This window comes from Lycorma delicatula, chromosome 11 (assembly GCF_047948215.1).
Source record: "Lycorma delicatula isolate Av1 chromosome 11, ASM4794821v1, whole genome shotgun sequence".
In the NCBI taxonomy this organism is placed as follows: domain Eukaryota; kingdom Metazoa; phylum Arthropoda; class Insecta; order Hemiptera; family Fulgoridae; genus Lycorma; species Lycorma delicatula.
In genome coordinates, this window is record NC_134465.1 from 47507973 (window position 1) to 47525948 (window position 17976).

General features: G+C 28.9%; 2 protein-coding genes across 3 annotated transcripts in view; one reads left to right on the forward strand and one right to left on the reverse strand.

The window, feature by feature from the left end:
• Hpf1 (Histone PARylation factor 1) overlaps positions 1 to 13761 on the reverse strand; it is a 37278-nt gene extending 23517 nt beyond the window's left edge. The window contains exons 1-3 of one of the 2 annotated variants that reach the window (XM_075378569.1): positions 13557 to 13761; positions 7183 to 7678; positions 3284 to 3361 (exon numbers count right to left, since the gene is read on the reverse strand). In XM_075378569.1, coding sequence (XP_075234684.1) covers positions 3284 to 3361; positions 7183 to 7678; positions 13557 to 13691 — 709 coding nt within the window. In that variant the 5' untranslated portion in view covers positions 13692 to 13761. The remainder of the gene's footprint in view (positions 1 to 3283; positions 3362 to 7182; positions 7679 to 13556) is intronic. The other variant, XM_075378571.1, reaches the window with a different exon arrangement.
• Positions 13762 to 14155: 394 nt separating this feature from the next.
• Rep (Rab escort protein) overlaps positions 14156 to 17976 on the forward strand; it is a 50820-nt gene continuing 46999 nt past the window's right edge. Inside the window, exon 1 of the mRNA XM_075379135.1 lies at positions 14156 to 14383. Coding sequence (XP_075235250.1) covers positions 14329 to 14383 — 55 coding nt within the window. The 5' untranslated portion in view covers positions 14156 to 14328. The remainder of the gene's footprint in view (positions 14384 to 17976) is intronic.

The window sequence follows — 17976 nt, forward strand, 5'->3', positions numbered from 1 at the left end:
AAATTTTTAGCAAGTGTATCATCTCTAAACGATTATGGCCCCCCACATTCACCCGATTTGATGTTCCCAGATTTCTTCCTGTGGAATTATGTTAAAGGAAAGGTCTACTACAAAAACAGGCAACACACACTGGAGAAACTAAAGATGAACATAACAACTAAGATTAATAACACAGTATACATGTGCTCCACACAGTGGTCTCAAACATGGTAAAAAGAGTTTGTACATGCATTAATAAACAGGGTAGCTATTTTGAGTATATGTTGTGAAAATAAATAAATCTTAAAATATTATTACTTAGTCTTATTTTTTTTATTACTTTGATGATGCGCAACTTGGATCTCTCCCTCTCTCTCTTTCTATATATATATGTATACATTAATAAGAGTACATTAAAAAAATATGATGTAATATTTTTTTAAATATTTTTATGAATATGCAGTTACTAAAAATTAACAACCATCTTTACAAAATTAAACAGAACTATTTCTTTGACTTAATAACTTAACACAAAATTCTTTGACTTACACGAAAGCATCTATTATACTTCTAGTGCCATTTTTATTAAATTACTGACCCATTTATAAATATCTCCACAGATTTATTTAAAAGACAATTAGGGTTTTCTTTTACATAAAAATTATTTTCTGTTGATGCTAATTAAAAATCTTAAATACCCTGAATTTTCTGCATCCCATTTATCAACATACAAATAGTAGCCGCTACGTAACAGCAAGCTTGGACGATCATCACTGCTATACTATTGTTTTCTGAAACATTGGCAAATCACGATTAGCCATCTCTTAGTATAAAACAAATGATGTGAATGTTGTTAACGAAACAATGTATTTTTGGGTGTTTAAAATATTAAGAAAGTGACATCATGTTTCAAATTCAAAACATTCTTATTTTATTTTTATTTCTCTTTTGCTTTTCCATGTATTTAAAGTTCAGTTCTGTGGTTCTGCCTCTACAAACAGTTTTTTCACATGTATCGTGCATTTTTTTACATAGTCAATTAATGTACGGTATGATGATAGTTTTGTAAAACAAAACCAATTTTACATTTTGGAAAATTGTGGTTTACAGTTCAAACTTTTTAAAGTAGTTGTTCATGTGCGAATAGTTTTGGCTGAATTTACATTTGTTGTGAAAGAAAAGACTTTGAAGACAGACGCGCAAAAGTGTAAATGTATATGATTTCATGAAGAATGAATCTTTAGCTGTATGAAAATTAAAAAATGACAAACATTTAATCGCTATACAGAAGTGTGAAGAGAGAACTGTTGTGTTTCCAAAATTAAGGTTCAAAGGCTAACAAAAGAAAAAATAGATCTTTGATCCAAGGGGCCAGAATGTTCATTAATCTCCCCAAAAAAGAAAAAGAAACATTCTAAACTGGTTACCGGATTAGATGGTTTTGATAAAGATGTGGTTAAGCAAATTGTGAATGAATTTCACTCAAAAATAGGGAAGCTGCCAACAGTTAACAAACTATGTAAAGAATTGAAAATTAAAATTAATTTTAAGGCAGTAAAACTAGTTTAAGAATTTTTAAAGAATTAGGTTTTAGTGGTGCAAAACAAATAATGAAAGTTTTAGTTGAAAAACATGATTTTAGGCAGAAAAAGATTTCATATTTGCAGGCAATCATTGATTTTAGAAAATGTTATCAGGCGATCGTATACTTAGAAGAATCCTATGTTTTAACATCTCATTCAAAAGTTAAATCATGGGCTGATGACAGCAGTGCAGGACTTCAGTTACCAAGAAATAAAGGTGAATGAATACTTAATTACAATTCACGCAATAGGTTAACTATATATATTAATACATACATGTTAATTGCACAACGCAATGTTAACTTGGACATACAAATCAAAAACAGGCAATTATCTTGATAGCATGAACACTAAAAATTATTTGAAACAGATTGAAGAAAAAATTGATTCCAAACCCTCCTGAATATGTAGTAGTTATTGACAATGTTCTGTATCATAATACCCTTTCTGACAAATTTCCACGTCATCAAGAAAGACACAAGACATGACTGTTTGGCTGCAGAAACATCATATTCCATTTTTGTCTTAAATACTTAAACCAGAATCATATGAACTAAGTCGAACAAAAGTAAAAGAAAAAAATACCAATTTAACAAATTGTTGGAAAGCAGTGGGCATCAAGTTCAACGGCTTCCACCTTGCCATCCTGATTTAAATCCAATCGAGATGGTATGGTCAGAGATAAAACAACATGTTGTGACTCACAACGCAACATTTAAGATGTCAGAATTGCAGACTGTATAAAGGTACATTGAACGAACATTGGAAATCTTAATATGACAAGGTTAAAAAAAAATCAAAGGTGAGTATTGGAATCAAGAATCATTACAGATTCTCTGTCAGAATCCATCGGCTTGGTCTAGAGGTAAACGCATCTTCCCAAATCAGAAGATTTGGAAGTCAACAGTTCCAGCGTGTTCAAGTCAGTTGTTTTTATACAAATTTGAATACAAGATCATGAATACTGATGGTCTCTGGTGGTTGGGTTTCAATCAACCATACATTTCAGTTATGGTCGAACTGAGACTGTGCAAGACTACACTTCATTTACACTCATACATATCAACCTGATTCATCCTCTGAAGTAATACCTGAACGATAATTCCCAGAGGCTAAACAGGAAAAAGGAAAGATTCTCTGTCAGAATCTTTCATCATCTCTTTATGTAGTCAGTTGATAACAGTGATAATTACACTGAAGATGACAGTGAGAAGAGCGTTCAAGCTGAGGAATTAAACAAATAATTCATTTTCCAGAAAAATAATTAAAGTTACAGTAATAATCATCTACCACAATATTTACTATGTAATTAGTAAAAAGATAACATTTTGTCATCCGTTATTACACTTTTCAACGTACAGTACAGAATTAGCCGATTGTATTTCATTTCAAAATTGTTGCATTCATTTGTTAAAAATAGAGCAATTATTTGGTAAGTGGGGATTACTAAGGGCTAGGAACATGTTTTTGCATTAAGTAGTAATCATCGCCACTCCAAGCTCACCATTACTTGGCAATGACTGTACATAAATATGTAAGCTAAAATAATTTTCATAAACATCTTATGAATCGTGGATTATTTTTTTATATTTAATGTATTTACCTTAACATTATTTATGTGTTTAAATTTTAAATAAAAAATATGAACTTTAACCAGATCTATTTTTTATTTTATAATTAACTATCTAATTTGTGATGCTGCTGTTTTGAACACAGCTTACCTTGATCTGACCAGATGAACGCATAAGCAGTTTCTTTTTTCATCCATGGATTAGCATATTTATAAATTCCACATGTGTCTATAATAATGTATTATTATGTACTAAACAAAATAAAAGATTAATGTATATTAAAAATAAAACAACATAACTATAGACAGTTTAATAAAAAGTGATCAATCAGCAGCTGAATTACCAGCCCGATTCCAGAATTACCATCGTTTTTTGTGAATGTTGTTTCATGACTGGTCTGAGTCCCAAAAAGTAAAACAAAAACCATCAAAATTTCTGGAAGATGTAGGTGAGTACGTGTACCGTCCTGTGTCTTGATTAGTATCTCCAGATTGGTTTAATGTAAATTTTTTTAAAACGGCTCATAACATTTTTACACTTAGGGTATTGGAGAAATTAAATTTTGGGAAAAATTAAAACTAATGGAAGGGTAGTTTGCAAATTTTTATAAAGGTGGTCGTAGAAAATTGAGTTTTAGTATGATGAAAATACTTAAGTTAATTAAAATTCCAAAATTTTAAGTCGATCAAAATTAGTGTGGGAAGATATTAAGCATTATTTATAAACATTTTTTATCTAATACCTCAAAAAACCACTGACTACAATAATTCAAATTTGGCAAAAATATCTGTTTTTAAACCGGAATATCCCAGTTTTGGCTGATTTACAATCCCATTAAACAAAGGGATATCATAGTACCCAATTTTTTTTTTGTTTTTTTTTTCTCACAATAGGATACCCCGGGAGGTGTTGGTTAAACTTGAGGGACTGATTCAGAACATCAAAGGAAACAAAAAACTTGAGGTATATAAATGCTCTACCTCACTTTAGTAATGTGATTTAATAGCATGAATTATTACCATTTCCTAAAAAAAAAAAAAAACATTCCTACCGAATGAAGTCCTCTCCATTAAATAGGAATAACAAATTATAACACGACCGGTATAATGAACCTGTGTAATGGATTCCTGCCAATTAAGAAGAACGTAGTAGAAAATATAATAATGGGAGGAATACAGAAACGGGCTAAAAGGAACCCTTTTAGTAAGTTAACAGGTCCGTTTAACAATCATTCTTTGTAATACTGCTTGCAATAGATGTTGCTCAGTGAAAAGGAGTTACCTGATCAAGGTAGGAATCTCATGGGAAAATGTGAGAGCAGATGATCATTCTCACGCTTCGAGTTAAGTCCGGTCCTGCAGGTAAAGAGGATAGGAGGAGTATAAATACTCCAGAGAAAACCAGTTGACAGTCAGTATACGAGAGAGTGCTATGATAAGAGTTCTACAAGGTGTGAATCTGCGAAACAGTTCTAAGCAAGAAGTTATTGTGCGAGTTTGAAGCAAGAATATTCTGCGAGAAGTCAGTGAAGAAGCAAATTTTTAGTGCATACAAGTTTGGAACAATTAAGATGACGTGACATGTTATTCCAGTACATGAAAACAAGAAGTGGTTCGGTGAATTAAGAGTAAGACTATAACTATAGTTAAGTTATAATTAAGTTAAGACTATAAATGAAAGGGATAATGTACTAAATTTCATTCATAAATTCTTACGGTAATTTTATTTGTGAACAGCAAAGGTATTTGTAGTTAAAGAACTTAATACTTGTCTTATCTATTGTACTATTGTTATTAATACAGGACTAGTAGTTAGAAGTGTTAAAATTAGCGGTCATGCTAATGTCTTTTATCAGTGGCACTGAATTCTGGTATCAATATTTAACTACTTGTAAATAAATCCTGATGATTAATTTAAATTCTGTTTTGTATGTAAGTATGTAATTACTATTTTTTATTATTATTATTGTGGTTGTAATTACTATGATTATTATTTGCTTATTATTGTTGTTTATTATTATTATTATTTGTAATCATTTTTATTATTATTGATTTGTCTTATTTTATTTATGTTCTTAAAATAATAAATTGTAATTATATAAACATTTTAAATTGTCAATCTCTCAATTTTCTGATCAAGTTGTGAAAATATGTGACAATATCCTTCATGCACAACATTTCAGTATCGATGTCTGCAAATACTTGGAACGATTACTTCTATGAAAGGTAGAATGGTTTACAGAACGGCTTGACCCGTAAGATCACCTGATCTAAATCCAATAAATTTCTACTTATGGGGATACTTGTTAAAAGTGTCCCCACTTTTAATGGTCCCCACCATGTTAAATGGTGGTAAACTGTACGGGTAAAACTATGGTTTATTCCACAGATTTCTGAGCATTGTCCAAAAAATAATCCTGGTTTGTTAATTCTTATTCTAATTTGATTTAATCACCCTGGAATTGCATCTATTTAACTAACTCCTATTGATGGAAATATTTTAATTTATTTGCTTATTTTTTAAAATAAACAAAAAGTCTGCCATTTTGCAATGTAAATAAAATAAATAATGTTTCAAAAGTTAGTTTATTTATAGTAACTTTAATTAACCGTATTTACTATCAAAAATATGAAAAAATTAAAGGTTGTTATTAAATGGAGAGGATAAAATCTAACTGAAAATTATGTCAACAATTTTCTACAATTACTCGAGTTTGTCAACAAACTCAAGTAATTAAAATTTGTCAAATCAAAATTTATCAACAAATTTTCAAAATAAGCTCTTATTTGGTTAAAAATGAAAGGCTTAACACTTTAGCTAATAAAACTTATCACAATAAAACTAAAGATTATCAACACATATAAGATTAAAAATTGGCATGACCACATTTTCAAATTTGTGAACATGTTTATGAACATGACTTTTTATTTATTAGACAAAGTTGGTGTAGACATTGTAATAAATATGATAATGATTCCTCAATCTTGAGATATAAATTTTCTCTAAATCAAAAAATGTTAGAAGGAAAACAAAGAGGAATTACCATTTTTATATAGAACATTTTGTTCATTTTCATATTTAAAATCCAGAAATGAACAGTCAGATGTACATTTTAGTGTTACCTGTTTGATTCATCAACTGAATCCAAACAAGTTTTGGTATATTAAGTCAAGCCCTCAAATATGCAAAATTTATGATCCATGAGCTTTCCATGAAATACTTCTCATGGAAAGCTCAAGACCTTGGCTTCATATTTGAAGAGAAGTACCTGAGAACAAACATTCCATATACTTACAACATAAGAAAGCCAATAGACAGACAATTCCAAGATAAAATTTAATCAAAAAGATATTGACAGGAATATTAAGTTAAGAAATGCTATCAAGATTAGTTAATGGCCTACAGACATCTGTTCAAATGAATTCCAGCTTCATTCTTGGAGAGAAGCTAAGAAAAGGTAGAAAGGACTTGAGAGTACCTGCAGAAGAAGAGTACTGGTAAAGAATACTTGTACAGGAAGAAGAAGGTTCTTTGAGATAACCATAGGTAATTTATCTATGGTTATCATAGACAACTGTATAGAAGACATAGTTCACCCTAGGTAATCTGGAATTTTCCAGAAACTCCAATCCCTGAAGTTATCCAAGCAAAAACAATGTATAAATACTTTAAGGTTTATTAGATATGAAGGGGGGAAATGTATGTATGGAATGCAGGTTCGGACTTGGATTACAATTTTTTATGTTGCACAGCCTATCAAAAGTAGTATTATTTCAACTTTTCATATATAATTATCTTACTTTATATTTAAGATAATAGATTAAAGATCTTGTTCAATAATTTTTTTCAATTATTTATAACAAAGGCAATAAGAAACCAATTCACCATAGCTCACCATCCCAAACAAGCCTGTAATGGGAGATTATTCTCAGAAATGGCTATTTTTTTCTTCAGCGATTTGTATCTTATGTTCAAATCACAATAAACATTCAAATACCAGATCAACTTATAATAAGAATTAAAAAATAATTATGCATTATGCTATCTACCTAATGGATTTCCTTGTGAAAGCAATGAATTTCCAACAGATTCACAAAATGACCAAAATTTATAAAAATCATCAGGCATATCGACAAGAAAATATGTTTTTATTTTAGTTTTAACATCCATCTCCAATGGTATTATACTTATCCTATCTATGATTTCATTCGATTTATTATCCGTTTCATTTTTACCCTGATTATCCAATTTTTTTTTCTTATGTACTTCTTGATCAGATACTTCATTAATTGTATTTAAAATTTCAGTTTGTTTTCTATTATCTTTATCTGTATTATCTCTAATAGCTGTTTTTTCTTTTGAAGATGAATGTGATTCATTTTGCCTTATTTTTTTATCATCTATATTTTTTTCCAGTTTTTGTTTTTTATTTGAAGGTGGTTTTAACCAGTCTGTTAATAAATTTTTCTTTTTTGGTTTTGCTGTAGTAACATATTTGCTAGTATGAGCAGATGTACTTTCTTCTTCTTTTCTTTTCACCATTTCCTGAAAAAAAAATAATAAACTGTAATTATAATAGACTCTTATAAATATTAGATGAAAATTAAAAATGTATAATTAGAATAAATTTTTTTTCATGCACAAACCACAATGAAACAATTTTTTTGTGAACATTTATTGCTCCAAAAAAAGTCACAGTAAACAGAATTATTTAACTTTTTAGAATTATCAGTAATATAGACTATAAAAATATAACAAAAAGCAGAATTAAAAGCACTGAACACTAAGAAATACCGTTTCAATTTTTTTTTCGCTTTCAACTTAATCACGTCCAAAACAAAAACAACTAAACCTTAATTAGGTACATATATACTCATTTGTGAAGAATATAACAAACTTTCAGGATATGTTCTATTAGTGAAAATAAAGAAAAAAGTTTATACATATAAACATAGGTTTGGAAACACTTCATTAGCAAAGTCGGTTGGCGAAAGAAATGTCCTGATTTCTGTGCCAAATAAAATTAAGCCACACTAAAATTCTTTAAGACCCAATATAAGAAATAAATTTGGATATATTATATGAAATCTGACCTGAAAAATTATATACATATGCCCAAAACTCTATCTTTGGTAATTTTCAAGAAATGTAGGATAAAAGACATAAAAACTGGAGTAAAGTCACACTACTTTACGTTTGACATAAAATAACTTTGTTAAATGGGTAATAAATATGTAAACATTCTAAAAAAAGACTTGAAGAGAATTCGATTACGAGTAAAATGATATGAATAAAGTGCACAGAAACTAAATACAAATCTAACGTTTTCAAAATTTATTTAAAACAAAACATATCAGAATGTGGCAGATATTAACCAGGTAATTTTCAATATTACAAAACAAAAGAATTAAATATTTTGTAAAAATAAACAATTTTTGCTTTCTTTTACAAGGTAAAGTTAGTATTGTGATCATGAAAAATTTCGGTTTTCAGATTTCAACAGAAATATCCATTTTGACCATCGCTGAAACAATTTTGACTTGTTTCGGTGTGACATCTGTATGTACATACATATCTCGTATAACGATTAGCTGTAGGATGTTGAAATTTTGGATTTAGATGACAACACTGATTGGGTTGTTTCCAATGCACGGCTTACACACAACTTAATTTAAAATACTTATCACTCTATTTAAATATAATATTTTTTCATTTAATTCAATGATTCAAACTAAAGCACGTCCATACTGTATTTAATTTGCACAGGTGTGGCAGTACTAGCAGCGATGGTCAGCACTAACTAAACTAATGTAATTTCACAACTTTCTCAGAACAAATTTCACTTGTAGTTGGCAGACAACTGTAGCCATGAGGCTTAACGCAGCAAGTACCGAGTTAACCAGGTAATAAAGTTCAAGACCTAGCCAGATTGAGTTACTATTTTACACTTTAAATATTATCCATTTATTTAATTCTACCGCTCACTTGTGGCATCACAACTTAGCAGACGACTACAACAGCACTTTTTGGAGTGGTGATGCAATTTTGCAAATATTGATATTTTTTAATTGTTAACCAGAATGCCTAAGAAAAATATGGCCTTAATTAGGTGAAATCTCGAGATACCGAGGGTGACCTTGCTCTACAGCCTTACCCCCTACACCTTTTAACTTGAAAATTTAATGGCATGAATGTCCCATACATAGAAGTAATCTATGTAACACAAATGCGTGCACGCGCATACATAAACATTAACAACCAGAAAATTTCCATCTAGTTTTTTGGGTTCCTTAGATGTCAATATGTAAAGATCTGGTGAAAACCACATATACCCAAATTGAACCGATTACAATACTTTCCTTTCTAGAGCTATAGTACTATCTAGACAAGAAAGTAAAAAACTTAATGGGTACATATGACAAGTTTTTTGATGGATCAAACATGTAAAAAATTAAATAGTTTTTTATCTTAAACTGTACCAGCTAATTTTTTTTGCACAATTTTGATAACATATTTTAAGTAACAAATAACATAGTGAAATTGTATCAGTGGTGACAAGGTGGCACTAGGGTTAATCAGTAAATAATTAGAGTTACAAAACATTTCATACTGGTTTAATTTTTTTTAATCAATTGTTTGTAATCGGTATTATAAAAACAAAATTGCCAAACTGCTTTAGTAAACACTAGCAGAGTAGTGTAAATCAGTAATTTGTTTGCACTGAAATCTAATTTCATACCATTTGTTGCTTACTTAGTTCATTACACAAATAAAGTTTTCATTGTAACTAAATTTATGAATGTCATATTGAAAAATGGTAAATAAATTACTGCAAGACTGGAAGGAAGATTGCAGGTTTAGTACTTTATTTACATTACATTTCTGACCATATTTCTGTATAGTCATCTCATTGATATTTAATTGAAAAATATATCTTATCAAAAATTATAATAAAACTTGATAAACAGATTTATTTTTTTATTTTTATTTAAATACAATTTACAATATAAAGCATTTAATTTTTTACATTGATTCCTTATAAAGCTCTTCATTCTCACCAATTTTTTTTCATAACTTTACTAACTCCTCTTCTGCAGTTTATTAATCAGAAAAACATTCCAGTGATACAAAATTAGAAGCAAATATTTTAGAATTCCTTCCAGATTATTAAAAAAGCTTCGTTTAAAAGAAAAACATACTGTAATAATAAGTTAAAATTCAGACATTAGTTTTAACTGTTAAAAGTTTAAAAAACTAATCTATTTCAGCTACATCACAGAGAACACTGCCAATTCTGCATGGGAGTTCAGTTTTTGTCATAGACACAACAAAACAAGCCAGATGATGGAACAGGACGCAAGGATAGCAGTTTATTACCTCCCTACTAACCGCAGAGCATGTACAAATGTCTATTGCTGGTGTGTCTTTTGTTCATTGGGCAAGTCATTATTTATTTAGTAGTGGTTATAGATTTTTTTTTTGTGTTTTATTTATGGATGGAGTTGTTATTTGCGTTCCAGTCTTTTAGACCAACGAGAAACAATTGACTGGGGCTGTTCATGGGAAACTAGGCACATATGAGCTTCATACTCCTGTCGTAATTCTCCTTCAGTTCCTTGAGGTCTTTTCAGTGCAAGTGCCTTTTGGACGAACAGCAATATGCCTTCTAGGGGCCTAGTGTTTGGAGGAAGCAATGTGCTCCTCTTTCCAGAGGGAGTTGCATGTATTGGCTGCGAACATAATCCAGATGAATGTGGCAATGGTTAGATATAGTTTCTAAGAACACACTGAAAAATACGGTACTTACGTATTAACGCCACCGCAGCTACAGCTTTATTTAAAAACAAAGTATTCAATAAGATTTCGGTGGAAAATGAACAGTCTCTTTATTAATTTTAATAAATGGTTATTTATTTTATAAATATAAATTTAGCTAAACTTAACCTACGCTTGCTAACCTTGACTAATTAACACCGTAATTTTTTGAGTATTTATTTAATAAATTCAGTAATTATTGCAATTATTTATTATTTAAATAATCAAAACACTCCTGTTAATTAGTCAAGGTTAGCGAGCGAAGCGAGCGTAGGTTAAGTTTGGTTATATATTTATAAAATAAATAAATATATAACCATTTATTAAAATTAATAAAGAGACTGTTTTGAATCTATGTTAAACTCTATATAGGCCCATTTTCCACCGAAATCCGATTGACTACTTGTAGCTGCAGTGGCGTTAATACGTAAGTACCAAAAATACTTATCCTAAACACATTTAACAAGTGATCATACAACATATTTGAGCTATATTACATTTGTTCATTTGTAATATTTTTTTAATCAAGTTTAGTCTTTGTATGTGCGTTAAAAACTGTTGTTACATGTAAACTTGCATATTATGTCTTTGAATCTGTGCCATATTTCTGTGGGGCTAAGTTATAAAAATGAATTCGACTATTTCATGTAGTATTTATATGAGTTCGTAGCATCAGTGTGAATTTACATTGAATCTGGCCAGTGTAGTATTTACTGCAATCACTCCACTTTAATTTGGTAATTGTTTACTATTCCCTTGCCAAAAAACATTTTTTTACATTGAGGTAAATTCTATAAAATGGTGTAAACAATAAGGAAAGAGGTCTAGAGAGTTAGAAAGAGGTCTAGAGAGTTAGAAAGAGGTCTAGAGGAAAGAGTTAGAATTGAACAGATTGTCGCTATCAGTTAGTAACCTCTTCATTTTTATTCTGAAGGTCAACAATGATCATGTAATTCAGTTGCTATTATGGTTTGCTATCAAATTCATATGATCAGGCTTTTTTGTGCAGTGGATGTGATTTTAATGTTTTATTGGAAGATAGTGAATTTTTGCATAGATTTTTGTATTTACAGTGTCTAACAAAATCTAAGAAATGTCCAGATTGTAGAAATCAAATGACATTTAATTAAGGAAGGCAAGTGTTTCGTTGTCAAAAAAATTACTATAGCTGATTATCACCAGAAAAAATGCAAAAATAATCTCACAAAACAAAAATACTTGGTTTTCACATCATCCTACCCTGCTGAAGGGTATTTGTATGACAGTATGTGTGTGTGGTCCCCCTTAGCTTAGCACTAGGCCCTACCGTAACAAAAATGACGATCACAAGTAAAGTGCTTAAATAAAAAATTTTTTTAAATAGTTTCGAGGTCCTGAAACATGTAGGAAACTAGTGGGCAAGTTTCAATTTTTTTGAATTGGTCAAATAACCAGCTAGTTTTTTTGGGACACTTCAAATGCATTGACCCTAGTATCAGCAGCAGCAAGACACAGTCTCCAACAGATAATTCTGAAACTTATGAGGACATCTTTTAATGTAAACATGTTTTTATGAGTTTCCAACTTAAACCTGTTATTCTATTATTCAAACTCTGTTTAGATTAATATATTTCAATCCCAAAGAGTTCAGGGGCAGGGGTAAATTGTAAACAATTACCTTTAATTTATATAATCCTAGACTGCAGTGTTTATTGGAATGTGATTTTTACTCCTGAGAATTTTTTAATCATAGGAATATTTCAGATTTTTTATTCTGAATTTTATATACTATATTGGGTGCACAGCAATTAACACTTGTAGGATATTTTAATGTATTAAGTTTTTTCAATAATTTTCAAGGTGAATGTTAATAGATGTAATATGTATTTATTACATACTTGAATTTACAACAATTAGAAATCTGGAATGCTTGTCCATTTTGAATATAATGAGATTAAGAAAGTATATGATTTGATTTTCCTGTTCTGCAGTAAAAAATTACCAATATAACATTCTGCCAGCATGCTTTAATAAACAAAACCACGAACAAGGTTTTAAAAAATTAAAATTACTCACATTCAATCCTTTTTCTACTGGGAAAGATTATTTATAATTTAGTTTTAATAACTATTACTTTGATAACTAATGGTTTTATCAAAGTAATCCATTTTCTAAACCAAATAAAACCACGACCAAGTATATACATGGAAAGGATTTTTGTTTTTAGCAACAATCTATGCCTTTACCAAAACTTTAAAAAAATTAACGAATTCAAAAGCATTTAACAAGAACTTTATGGATAATTATGTAATTACAACGGCAAAATAATAACAATAAAAAGTATGCCTATCACGCGTTCGTAATAAACCAAACTTCTTCCGATAACGAAAAAAATCGAGAAAACAAAGATTGTGCTCTTCTGCTCGTTCAAAAGTAACAACCCTGTAAACTAAACCCCTCAATGAAAAAAGAAATTTACTACAACAAACTAACACCATAGTAAAAGATTTTTTCAGAAAGTATTTATTTATAAATAACAATAAAATGTATAAAATTATTTTAAATACTCGCACAAATTACTAATAGAAAATCTCTATATCGGACAAAATTCTTCATATTTCGAACTTACAGTTTTTAAGTTCTTCTTAGGAGGATGTTTAAATTTCTGAAGATGCTGAGAATTTTTCTGATAACATTCAACACCGTACCGACACGGTGTTCGAGGATCACTTTCGTATTTTTTTAGTTCAATATCTTCAGACATTTCATTTAAACATTTATTACAGAGAAACGAATCTACGTACAAATTCAATCTAACCTAAAATACGATATGAGTAAAAAGAAAAACGCTATTGTGAGCGCGGTAATTTTTTACGAATTACCAAAATTTGAATAAAATAAATAATTAATATTTACTTTTTTATTTATTAAGACAAAAACAAAAATTATCTTTAAAGTCAGAAGTATAAAAATTAAAAACACTAAGAATTTATTAAGTAAAACAATTTATTAACTTAAGTAATTAAGTAAAACAATGATTGACTGCATGCAGTTAATATTATACAGAATTTTACAATCTGAATTTAAAAAAAAATAAATTTACAGATTTTATTTACAGCAGCCAAATATAGTTGAAGGTAGAAATTCTTGGGGGAGGCTACGTTTTATTACGTTGGTATATCTGATTCCTCAACGTCATATGTTTATTTGTAACATATGATTGTATGTACCCACGTTACAGCTGTAACTTGACGTCTTAACAATAGCGTGCTGTTAGAGTCGGTTCTCATTAACTTTTCAACAATTAAGCGTTTTATATTTTGGTAAAATAATACGTTGCGTTTAAAAAACGAATCTAACTCTTATAATTTTGAATAAAACTTCGATTTTATCCATTAATCATGGCGGAAGACGAATTACTGCCGACGGAGTACGATGTCATAGTTATTGGAACAGGTAGGCTATTGTCTCCCGATCGATTTGTCTTGTTTACGAATAACTTAATTTTTTCACTTTGCGGCTTTTACAATTTCATAATTTTATATTATATGCTCATATTGCATTTGATCATTAATTAATTTTAATATTGAATTTTTTAAATTATTTTTAAAGAATATATTTGAAATGCAATTTATATTTTACGCAAAAATCAGCTGGTAACTTAAAAAAGTTAATTTTTTTTATATCCTTTTATATTACTTTGAATATTTTTCTTACTTAATTACGCTGTATTATATTTGTTTCATCGATGTAATTATTTTCAGTTGTCAGTTTATTTAAATAAATATTGAACAATTTTGGTTAATTGCAAATTATTTTATTGAACTTCCTTGATAATTTTTTTTTAATTATGCTGAAATTTTTACAGGTATAATAATTATTTTAGTCTTTTTTCAGGGTTTATTTGTGTTATTCTGTGAGGGTTTTTTAATTGACATTTTTACCATATGGTAATCACAATCTTAGGTAAATTATATTTCTGTCTGAACCTATTAATATTTTAACTTTTGAGGTCTATTACAACTTTTTTTTTATGTATAAAAATATATGTAAAAATAATTATACAATTTTTCTGAATGTAATGGTTTATTTAACGCTTTATATTAGTCATTTTTATATATTATATTTATGTGTAGTTGTTATTGTGTGTATATTGTCATTTAGTATTTTTATTTCCCAATAATTTCATAATTTATTACCTAAGTGAAATAAAAGTATATTCAAAAAAGTATACTTTTTTGTTAATGAGAAAGTAATACATTTTTTAACAGTATGCTGTTTAAAAAATGTTATTTGATAGATATTTAATTCAAAATTTATCACAAACTACAAAATGATATTAGTACTTAAACATTTTAACATTTGAAGATGTACATTTTATAAACTACGTAATGTTACATATGTGACAGATTTTTTCAGTTTCGGGTTTTTTATCATTAGACTTTTAAGAAACCATGGGTTCTAATAAATGTGTTCTATCAAGATATTAATTCCTAATATTTTTTTTACTCTGACTTGTGAATAATAATAATAATAATTTTTTTAACAAAAAGTTCCTTACCGGACTATTATATACTGATATAAGGAAGTGAAAATAACCGTTCTATTTTACTTAATTAAATTTGAATTATTCCATTATGGATAGGAATTTTATATAATTTGAAGTTTGCTTATCAGGTATTGTTACAATTAATATGCTGAAGTCAGCAATGCTCAAAATATATCGTCTATGGTCCACCTTAATTAGTCAAACAAATTTAATTTTAAGTTTTTCTTGAAGGACTCTTTTATATATATTTAAAGTAATACTAATTATTCCATGAGACAATATAAAGGAAAATTTTTATATTGATTATTTAATTTAAAATGATCTGCCAATAGTAGTTGTAATTGTTGCCTAGAAGAAAACCATTTTTAGCCCATTTTTCTTATTTATCTCTTCATAAGTCATTTGTTTAAATCGTGAAGTTTTATTTTGACATCAGTCAAGCACAGACCTATCATATTGAACTAAGTACATTACAGAAAAAAAAACCGCATTATGTTTCTAATTGTATATGTTAACTGATTTCCTATTAATGCCTTTAGCACCACAAAACATTTTGCATCAATTTGTGGTTTTTCAGTTTTAATTTCATAGTATTTTTCATTGTTAGTTAGAAATTTTCTACCAGGAAGTTGTTTTCTAATAAGCTTCTTCTGTTCTTGTTTAACTTATATGATGATAGGTTTAAATATAAAAAATGTTATTTATGTTTATTTTTAATAAATTGTTCACACAAAAACTATTATTTTCATGTTTTTCTTCCTAAGATCATACAACTTAAATTGTTTTCATAGATGACTGAAATTAAAAACAAACTGCAATTTTTTATTTAGTCATGCATAACTTAAGTCTTCACCAATCAGTAACAGCTATCAGTCTCTTAACCAAACCTTAATTTGGCACAACTACAAAAAATCAAAGAATTTAGAAAGAGTTGTGAATTTTAGTGCGTTCTTTTAAAGGCGGTTATTTTTTTATTTTTTCAATCTTATTTCCACTTAAAATACTGTTAGGCCTAAAAGGTTTTCCATTTGAAAAAACACCATTGCAACTAATGTAAAGAACGAGAACCTACATTTGTAAAATAAAAATAAATTAAGGAACACAGCTTGATGAAATTATCACCAATTGTGAGTAATGCTTTGTGGAATATAATATATGACGGTTATTATTTTACCTGTTGATTTTCAGACTAATTTTATTGAATTAGAATATCATCACTGTTTATAATTATCCTGTAATTGCCAGATACTAATTGGTGATAATTATTAAAAAAAGAATTATAAAGAATTTTTCTTTTCTGTAAACAAAATAAAATTTTGTTTAGATTATGAAATCTTGCATTTGACTTATGCAGTAAAATTTAACATTTGTGTGGCATTTAACTTTTCCTTTCACAAAATAAAATCAATCTGAAATCTGTATATTTTGTGAATAGTAATGCTTACATGTAGATTTGAATGCTTACCTGATAGTAATGCTTACCTTTTGAATTGGTGGAATATATGTCCAGCTTGTTCTGGATTGTGTTTTCATATGAAATACAATAGACCCTTCAATTCTAGCGTTTGGGGTTGAAAATTTAAAAAACTGATGAAAAATTAAAATATTGCATTTAATTTATTATATTAACTATATTCTAATAATTCAAATCTCTTGTCTTAAACTTAATATGTGCATTTGGCAATATTCCATCATGTGTATTTTGTATTCCTTGATGTGCTATAACTATTTTTCTCCAGCAACAAACAGGATGCCCATATTATTTCATTTCTGATCATTTAGTTTTAAATTCATTTCATCTTTCACTAGCAAAGTTTTGTAGTTTTAGTATGTTTTGTTCTTTTCTTTCCAATTAACAATAATAATGATCATGACAAAATGGTACCATTTTCTCTGCCTTCATCTTGTGGTTCCAGACTCAAGTTCACTCAGCGATGGTACTTTTCACATTTTACAAAATTTATTATCAGCCATCAGTAACTGTTAACATTGGCAATCAGCTGGTTGCTGTATAAATAATTTGTTTTTGTAAACTCTATGTACCTTTTATTGATTAGCATTGATTGTGTCAAGGAATGGAACAGAATGCAAGGATGCCAGGGGGATATTGTATTCCCCTATTCATTGCAGAGCCTAGACATTAGTCCCTTGCTGCTGGCTCTTTCTATTTATGTTTAAGATGGTTGGAGTTGGGGAATGCATTCCAGTTATTGTAATTCGTGTTTTATGCAGGTTTTTTCCTTGGATATTTTCATCCTTCTCCGTTGCAATTCCCCTTTTGGTGCCAGTATTGTTCGTTCCAGCAGAAATGTACCAGACAGTTTTGTGGAGGGTCCAATGCATTCCTTTCATGGAGGGAGTTGCATGTGATGTCTATTAAGAAAGGGAATCTAGGTTTTGCAGATTCTTCATTTTCTCCTTCTTCTGGCAGTCTTTGCTGGTCTGAATTAACGTCATGGGACAACATTCTTGCTTCTTTTTGTCTGATTGTGTGTGTTTA